At 42.0% G+C, this 9,591-nt stretch overlaps 2 protein-coding genes across 6 annotated transcripts in view; both read left to right on the plus strand.

Moving 5' to 3' along the window:
• NUDT19 (nudix hydrolase 19) lies at nucleotides 1-3,234 on the plus strand. The gene is given in 4 exon segments (XM_070760305.1): nucleotides 1-136; nucleotides 139-770; nucleotides 1,422-1,629; nucleotides 2,210-3,234. Coding segments are annotated over 4 exon segments (1,104 nt in total). The 5' UTR covers nucleotides 1-84; the 3' UTR covers nucleotides 2,422-3,234.
• A 2,661-nt stretch (nucleotides 3,235-5,895) lies between these two features.
• TDRD12 (tudor domain containing 12) overlaps nucleotides 5,896-9,591 on the plus strand; it is a 48,988-nt gene continuing 45,292 nt past the window's right edge. For 2 of the 5 annotated variants that reach the window (XM_070760301.1, XM_070760304.1), the window contains exons 1-3: nucleotides 5,896-5,973; nucleotides 8,052-8,132; nucleotides 8,217-8,375. In XM_070760301.1, coding sequence (XP_070616402.1) covers nucleotides 8,109-8,132; nucleotides 8,217-8,375 — 183 coding nt within the window. In that variant the 5' untranslated portion in view covers nucleotides 5,896-5,973; nucleotides 8,052-8,108. Of the gene's footprint in view, nucleotides 6,164-6,935; nucleotides 6,973-8,051; nucleotides 8,133-8,216; nucleotides 8,376-9,591 lie in introns of those variants that run through there. The other 3 variants (XM_070760303.1, XM_070760300.1, XM_070760302.1) reach the window with 3 other exon arrangements.

A 9,591-nucleotide genomic window follows, 5' to 3' on the forward strand; every position in this document is an offset into this window, starting at 1 on the left:
CAAAGGAGAAGAAGCAGAGGTGGCCACCTCCATTCCCGCGCAAAGCCCAGAGCCGAGCCACCCATCCGCCCTTCTCCGTCCCGCATGACTTCGCGTCCCTGGCGGGAAGCCGCCACTCTGCTCCTGGCGGCGGGCGGCGGGGGGCCGACCCTCGCGGCCCGTCCGCCTTCGATTACCAGGTGCTGCTGCTGCGCCGCAGCGCCCGGAGCGCCTTCATGCCGCGGGCCCAGGTCTTCCCGGGCGGCCTGGTGGACGCCGCCGACTTCTCGCCCGCCTGGCGGGAGCTGCTGCCGGACGCGCCGCGCTGCGGCCTAGGCCCTGAGCCCCCCGCCCGGCCGCCTCTCTTCGCCGCCCGACGGCCTGAGCTGGGCGACAGGGCTCTGCCGGCCGACGTGGCCTTCCGCATCTGCGCCATCCGCGAGACCTTCGAGGAGAGCGGCCTGTTAGTGGTGGTGCCCGCCGAGCAGGCCGCGGCCGGGACCGACCTCGCGGTGGCCTCGCTACCAACTGAGGGGCTACTGCCGGCCGCCCAGCTGGAGGAGTGGCGGCGCGGGGTGCAAGGCGACCCGGCCCGCTTCCTGCAGCTCTGCCGCCACCTGGGCTGCGTGCCTCACTTGCGGGCGCTCCACGAGTGGGGCAATTGGCTGACCCCTGTGCACGCCGCCGGCCCGGCCGGCCGCCGCTACGACACTGCCTTCTACCTGTGCTGCTGCCTCGGGCAAGAGCCTCCCGCCGCCTCGCACGACCGGCAGGAGGTGACCGGTTGCAGGGTGAGGAGGATGCCCTGGGAAGGCGGCTTTGGCACCAGGTTGCAAGCGAAGCTCTGGGCAGGCAGCAGGGCGGGCTGTAAGCTGAGACTGGGCATAGAATGGAATGGAATAGACAAATAGATTGGAATACATGTTGAGTTGAGTGGAACAGAATAGTTTCATAGAATAGAATCGATGTTGAGTGGAATAGAATAGAATAAAAGAATAGTGTGGAATAGAATAGAATAAAAGAATAGAATAGAATAGAATCGATGTTGAGTGGAATAGAATAGAATAAAAGAATAGAATAGAGGGATGGGATGGGATTGAAGAATAGAATAGATGTTGAGTGGAATGGAATGGAATGGAATACAATAGAATAGATTATCCTCTGAAGTGGGGAGTTCCCAACCTGGGATCTGGTGGGTTATAGGTTGTCTTTGTTCATTTTTAGTGAATTGGCTAGTTGTCATACAGTATATAGCATCCATTGTCAGACTGATATCTAATTTAAAAGCTAAGTTTAAATTAATTTTTTAAAAGCTAAAAAATAAATACTAATATAGAATAAAACAGTCACTGAAAGCACCAGAATGCGTTCAACAGAATATCCCTTGAATTGGGAAATTACATGGCTTGGAGAGTGATTTTAATGCCTTTATTTATTTTCAGTGGTCAACCCCTTTAGAAGCTGTTGAACTTCATAACTCTGGAGAAATCTGGATAGCACCACCTCAGCTTTATGAGTTATGTAGACTCTGCCATTTTTCATCCCTTTATGATCTGGAGAGGTTTAGCTCAGAACGAGCTTTAGAAGGTTGTGAACGCTGGATGCCAGTTCTATTGATGGCTTCAGATGGCTACATGCAATTGTTGCCAGGTAAGTAAAAATGAAGGACTGGCTTTTTAAAACAACAACAACAACGGTTTATTGATGCACTGAACACTAAACAGTAGCTGCAATATTAATATATCTGTCTGAATAAGTGGGTTTGCTGGGGCCATACTCCAAAAAGGGGACTTCTTAGGGCAAAAGCTAAATAATGAAATTTCACCTTGTACACTTAGTAGGCTTAATGAGCAAATATTCATTAATCTTCTGTTATATGGAACATTGCTAGTACCAGTATAATGTTACATTCTTGGTTGTAGAAGTGCTGTGTACTGCGAAAGCAGTAATTCTGGTTTGTAACTCTTAGATCATTGCTTAACATGTTTATGAACCCAGTAAATGAAAAGTACGATTTGATTGCATTCCTATCTTCCTGTGCATCTCTAGTTTAATACTTTTGCTCTTGGTATGTTGAGACAAAAACCTCTATTAAAAATAGTGTCTCCTAATCAATATCTTGTCACAATTTTTTCATACCATTGTTTACACTTAAGGTATTGTTAGTATCAAAAATTCACATTTATACCTGTAACTATATATGTAACTGAGATAAATAATTATATTTTAGGTGACGATTTATATCCAGAAGATCCCGATTATATTGGCGAAGAGAAACCTTTGTGGACAACAAATAAAAACATTGAAGAACTAATGAAAGAGACTAGAAATCTACATCGGACAGTAATACGAAGCCTTAATAATACAACTATCCATATGAATATTGAATCCAAATATAAGCATATAAATCCAGTTACGGTGAACTCTAAAAATGTGAAATAATGTGGATTGCAACAGTCAGTTGTAGTATTTCTCATACTGGAATTTCTAAATTTTGAGAGATTTTGGAATATCAATGAATTGATAGTACTGTGCCATTTTGTGGACATACCTCAATATTTCTATAAATTATTAGTTTCAAATTGTGTTGATCAGTGAAATTACTATGGAAATGTACCAATTGTGCAATAGATATCTATCTTCTAAGAACCCAAATTTTATTTATGGTATTTGTTTGTTTACTTGTATGTAATAGCTATACTGACATATTCTTCAAAAGATTCAGTACTGTAAACAAAAGACTATCACATATTCAGAATAGTGGATATGACCAAATGATTGAAGCTGCACCCCTTTTCAATATGCATTTAGTGCATACAACACACATTAAAAGGGCAAGAACTTTGATCACTCAGGTGCGTTTGCTACTTTAAAGCCAGTGACCATTTTGCAGATGCCCCTGTTGACCGATAGATCATTTGCCAAAACTGAAAAGAACCGAACACTTTGAATGTAACAGTATATACCTGGAAATTGTGTTAAAAATAAGTGCATTGAAGATTGTAAATACTGTACAGCTATTCAGAACTACTGGGAAGCACTGTTTTAGATTAACTTGTTTATGCTGACTATACAGGGAATAAATTCCACTGAAGGCCTGGACCTCTGTTCTTATTTTCTGAATTGTCACCTGTTGTGCCTTTATATTAACTATGTTATGTTGCCCTAATGAGTGTCTATAAAAATACCTTACTTTAGCAGTATTTTTTCATAGTTCTTTTGTTATTGCTAAATGAAATAAATATTTTAGCAGGATATTTTCTTTTTTTATTAATGGTAAATTAAATACTTTTAGCAGGGCTTTTATTATTGCTAAATGACTTGTCCTACAAATAGTCCTTTCTCCTCAAATACTATAGGTTTCGAACTAGATGGATTTTTATTTTTTAATATACGTATGGGTGGAAACTCAGACTGTCCAAGACAGTCATCACACCAAGGGCCATGAAACATTGAAAATGTTTGTTAGTAGTATCTAAAGCAGTGTTTCCCAGCCTTGGCAACTTGAAGATATCTGGACTTCAACTTCCAGAATTCCCCAGCCAGCAAATGCTGGCTGGGGAATTCTGGGAGTTGAAGTCCAGATATCTTCAAGTGGCCAAGGTTGCGAAACACTTATCTAAAGGTCAGATGCCTTCTTTTCCCATAGCTAGTGCCCAATGAATCCAATAAAAGCACGGGAATACAATAACATTTCTTTTTGTAAGTGTTTTGGTTAATTTAGTAAAAGACTTAGTTAATCATTTTCAATAGAATGAAATGTGTTTAGCTTATTACAATCTTTTCTAGTCAATCAGTATGAAGGGGAGACGTGAGAGCAGTGTTCCAATACTTGAGAGCCTGCCACAGAGGGGAGAGGGTCAGGCTATTTTCCAAAGCACAGAGGGACAGACAAGGAACAATGGATGGCAACTGACCAAGGAGAGATTCAACCTGGAATCTCCAACACTCCACAGTCTGCATTGGTTGCCGATCAGTTTCCGGTCACAATTCAAAGTGTTGGTTATGACCTATAAAGCCCTTCATGGCACCGGACCAGATTATCTCCGGGACCGCCTTCTGCTGCGTGAATCCCAGCGACCAGTTAGGTCCTACAGAGTGGGTCTTCTCCGGGTCCCGTCAACTAAACAATGCCGCTTGGCAGGACCCAGGGAAGAGCCTTCTCTGTGGCGTCCCCGGCCCTCTGGAACCAACTCCCCCCCAGAGAATTAGAATTGCCCCCACCCTCCTTGCCTTTCGTAAGCTACTTAAAACCCACCTCTGCTGTCAGGCATGGGGGAACTGAGATACTCTTTCCCCCTAGGCTGTTACAATTTTATGCATGGTATGTCTGTATGTCTGTTTGGTTTTTATTATAATTGGTTTTTAATTGTTTTTAGTATTGGATTATTATTATATGCTGTCTTCTTATTGCTGTTAGCCGCCCCGAGTCTTCGGAGAGGGGCGGCATACAAATCAAATAAATAAATAAATAAGGAGGAACTTTCTGGCGGTGAGAGCGATCAACCAGTGGAACAGCTTGCCTGAGGAGGTTGTGGGAGCTCCAACACTTGAGACTTTCAAGGGGAGACTGGACTGCCATTTGTCCAAAATGGTGTAGGTACTCCTGCCTGAGTGTGGGGGTTGGACTAGATAATCTACAAAGTCCTTTCCGACTCTAATAAAATAAAAAATAAAATCTTCCTCCTATGGCATGCAATCTTTCCTTCTTTTCATATGCTTAAAGTTAAAATGGATATTTCCTTATCTATAATTACCTACAATGGATAGAACAGGATAGGACAGGACCAGATAGAATAGAATCTGGAAGGGATGTTAGAGGTCTTCTAGTCCAGCCTCCAGCTCAAGCAAGAGAACCTGTACTGCCCTACACAACTAGATTTACAATCCTAGGCTTAGAACTACGTCACCTTAAACATGACCTAAGCATAGCCCATAAAATTATCTGCTACAACGTCCTTCCTGTCAATGACTACTTCAGCTTCAACCACAACAACACACGAGCTCACAACAGATACAAAATTAAAGTAAACCGCTCCAAACTCAACTGCAGGAAATACGACTTTAGTAACTGAGTAGTTGATGCATGGAACTCACTACCTGATTCTGTAGTATCACCGTCCTAACCTCTAAAATTTTACACTTACACTATCCACTGTTGACTTCTCCCAGTTCCTAAAAGGTCAGTAAGCAGCGTGCATAAATGCACCAGTGTGCCTTCCATCCCGTTCTAATGTTTCTCTCTTACTAGTATCATGTATATAAACACTGTTATATCTTTGTATACCACCAATACTTAATTGACAAAACAAATAAAATAAATAAATATTTTAGATAAGTGACTGTCCAGTCTCTTCTTAAAAACCTCCAGTGAGCTGTTGGTAAGCTGTTCCACTGGTATATTATCCTCAGTGTTAGGAAGTTTCTCCTTAATTCCAGGTCCCTTCTCTCTAGTTTCCAAACATTGTTTCTTATCCTGCCCTCTTCTATATATCTATAGAAAAGGGCATTTTATCTTTGCTATACATATATCCTCCTACGCAGATGATGTATTTATTTTTATTTATGTATGTATGTATATTTATTTATTTATTCATTCATTCAAGTACGTATTGGTGATATACAAACATATAACAATGTTAATGTACATGATACTAGCGAGAGAGACATTAGGACGGGACGGAAGGCACTCTGGTGCACTTATGCACGCCCCTTATATGTGTTTTTCCTTAACATCAACGTTGATACTGTATATTTTATTTATAACGGCAGGAACCAGACTTTTTTTGAGGGGGGGGGGGGTGCTTTGAGAAATAAAAACATACTAGAAATAAAACTTCCGCTTCTGCGCAAAACGGCTCCAAACTCAGAAAGGCAGAACCGGGGAGGGTGCCAGCGCATGCGTAATCGCCGCCGTCCCGCCCCTGAGGAAAGAAGGCGGAGGGCATGCGCCAGGCCGCGTCGGGGGCGGAGAGTGCGAGTGAGCATGCGCGGGTGGGTTCGAATGGCGCCTTTGGCGGGATTCTCGTGCGCGTGGGGAGGGGGTCTGTGGTTCTTGAGGAAACCTCGGACGGCGTGAGGCTTCGGCCGTTGTCTTGCCGACAAGCCGCCCCCGTCCTCCCCAAACGGGGTTGGAAAAACCAGAGTCTAGGCTGCCTTTGCATGGGTGGCAGTAATGTTAATGGTGGGTAGGAGGGCAAAAATGATATTATTATTGTTGTCGTTATTGTTATTATTATTAACAACAATAATATAAATTCAAAAAAACCAGGGTCTAAGCTACCTTTGCATGCATGGCAGTAATGGTTGGTAGGAGGGCAATAATATTATTGTTATTGTTATTATTATCAACAACAATAATAATAAATAAATGAATAATGATATAATAATAATAACACCATTTTCTGTGTGTTGGTCTTCAGCCTAGTGATGTTCTTGTCTGGGATGAAGGATTTTTTAAAAAAAATCAGTCTGTATCCTATTGGAACCACGTAATAAATCACAATTATTATTTATTATTACGGGTTGTAATTTGAAACCATTCTATTGTTAATCGTGTCTTGCAAAATGAATTGCAAATGCCCTTGTAATTTCAAACTAAACTGTAAATCGTGGCTAACATATAACTTGGTTTATTAGGTTAAGTCATAATGAGCTTTAAAAAACCCTCTCTTAAATACTTGGTGGCATTTGCTTATTTAAATTGTTAAAATGTGGCAGCCGTCCAAGTGGCATCACTCTTGGGAAGGAAGGGTCTTCCTTTTTTTAAGCATGGAATCCTTTAAAAAAAAAATATTTCTCACTAGCTGACTGCTGTGGATTCTTTCTTCACCACCACTATTCCTTTGCTTTGTTGTAATTTCATTCCATTTTTAATATTTGTTTCCCTGTGTTCCCAAGTAGCCTTCTGTTCTGGATTCTCCAGAGAGTTTACTAGTCCCAGTTCTGGATACCCCTTTACCCCCGCCATACACACCAATTCTGAACAGCTGTGTAAGTAAAGTGAGGAAATGGAAGTTCCTTGGAAAGAAGAAAAAGCAATTTAAAAATTTGAGAATAGCTATATCTATTTGGAGAGGGAATAGTTGCAGCGGAATAGTATTGTGAAGTAAACACCTTTTTAAAACAGAATTGGAGGATAAATACTAACAGATTAATGTGTTTGTTTTTTAAAAAACCCTCTCATTTCAAAACGGCAAGATGTGATTAAAAGTAGGTTTAGAAAACTAACAGGAATCTGGAACTACATGTTTCCCACCTAGCAAACAGCAGGCTCAAATTGAGAAATCCGTTTGCTCTGCTGACGAGACCGATTTACAATTTATCTTGCAGTTCTGTCAATGGACATTCAAATTTATTTTATTGACAGTGTTCTTGTCTTGTAAGCCATTCTTTTGTTAATGTGCCTTGCAGAATAAATCGCAATTACGGTAGATTGCAATTTGAAACTATTATTTTGTTAATCCTGTCTTGCAAAACAAATTGCAAATGCCCTTGTAATTTCAGACTACTGTAAACTGTAATAGCCAAATAGCTTGGTTTATGATGTTAAGTCATAATGTGCTTGTGGGGTGGTGGGGACATGTTGGCTTAGAATGAGGTACGAATGAACCCTTTGTGTGTAGTGGTTTACACCAGGGGTACCAAATCCTCACACCATGAACCAGCACCGGGCCGCAGCTTGCAAGAAACTGGGCCATACAAACAAGTGAAGCCCCATTCATAAGATGGAGGCAGCATACAAAACCATGTCCCCTTCTGGTCCATGGAAAAACCCGTCTCCATGGAACTAGTCCCTAGCGCCCAAAAGGTTAGAGGTCATTGGTTTCCACCAGTTAGGCTATTGAGAGCTTCAGGTATCCTATCTGAGTTTATATCAAATAGATTTAGAAGACCCTATCAGCAAAACTGTTGAAATTATTCTAGTATCTCTGTTAACTGTTTTCAAATCATATTGAAATTTTATGCATGCTTTTCTAAACTTGTATCCTGGTCATTTCCACTTCAAAATTACCTCAGGAATGTTTTCATTTGGTGAAAATAATTTGATTGATTATCTATTGCATTTTCAGAGGTACAGATAAAGCTTGCAGTTCTCCTTAAATGAAAAAAATAATTGGAGGAAAAAAATGATTGAAGTCATAATACTGAAGGTATTGGGATTAACTTTTCGTATATTAAATTGAATTTGGGGCTATGTGAACGCATTTTAATATGGGTTTTATCATACTTCTTAGATTGAAAATCCAGATAGCTTTTGGGTCTACACAATAGGAGGCAGAACATTAGTAGATGATGACATGGAATATGAAACACTTCAGACTGAAATGAATAAATTCTATAACAAATATTATCAATGTGTGGATGCCAAGCCCTATGCACTGGAAGAGGGACAGGTGATTTTCTCAACCTGATTTGTTTGGCTATATCTGGGGGGGGGAGGGGAATTAACCTTCCTTCCTTCCTTCCTTCCTTCCTTCCTTCCTTCCTTCCTTCCTTCCTTCCTTCCTTCCTTCCTTCCTTCCTTCCTCCCTTTTATATGTTTAAAGGTAACAACCCTTCCAAAATACTTACATGCAGTGCCAAGTGCATTTGTAATAACAATAAATATTGGACAAATAATTCTGGAATCTTTATTTATTTATTTATTGGATTTGTATGCCGCCCCTCTCCGTAGACTCGGGGCGGCTAACAACAGTGATAAAAACAGCATGTGACAATCCAATACTAAAACAGCTAAAAACCCTTGTTATAAAACCAATCATACATACAGACATACCATGCATAAATTGTAGAAGCCTAGAGGGAAAGAATATCTCAGTTCCCCCATGCCTGACGGCAGAGGTGGGTTTTAAGGAGCTTGCGAAAGGCAAGGAGGGTGGGGGCTATTCTGATCTCTGGGGGGAGTTGGTTCCAGAGTGTCGGGGCCGCCACAGAGAAGGCTCTTCCCCTGGGTCCCGCCAAACAACATTGTTTAGTTTATTTATTTATTTATTTATTACTTAGGTTTGTATGCCGCCCCTCTCCGAAGACTCGGGGCGGCTCACAACATGTAGAAACAAATCATAAGCAATCAGACAAATTTAAAATATTTAAATATTTAAAAACCCCATATGCTAACAGACACACACACAGACATACCATGCATAAATTAAACGTGCCCAGGGGGAGATGTTTCAGTTCCCCCATGCCTGACGGCAAAGGTGGGTTTTAAGGAGTTTACGGAAGGCAGGAAGAGTAGGGGCAGTTCTAATCTCCGGGGGGAGTTGGTTCCAGAGGGCCGGTGCCGCCACAGAGAAGGCTCTTCCCCTGGGGCCCGCCAACCGACATTGTTTAGTTGACGAGACCCGGAGACGGCCCACTCTGTGGGACCTAATCGGTCGCTGGGATTCGTGCGGCAGAAGGCGGTCCTGGAGATAATCTGGCCCAGTGCCATGAAGGGCTTTATAGGTCATAACCAACACTTTGAATTGTGACCGGAAACTGATCGGCAACCAGTGTAGACTGCGGAGTGTTTGTGTAACATGGGCATATTTGGGAAAGCCCATGATAGCTCTCGCAGCTGCATTCTGCACAATCTGAAGTTTCCGAACACTTTTCAAAGGTAGCCCC

Source organism: Erythrolamprus reginae, chromosome 9 (genome assembly GCF_031021105.1).
Source record: "Erythrolamprus reginae isolate rEryReg1 chromosome 9, rEryReg1.hap1, whole genome shotgun sequence".
Taxonomy (NCBI): domain Eukaryota; kingdom Metazoa; phylum Chordata; class Lepidosauria; order Squamata; family Dipsadidae; genus Erythrolamprus; species Erythrolamprus reginae.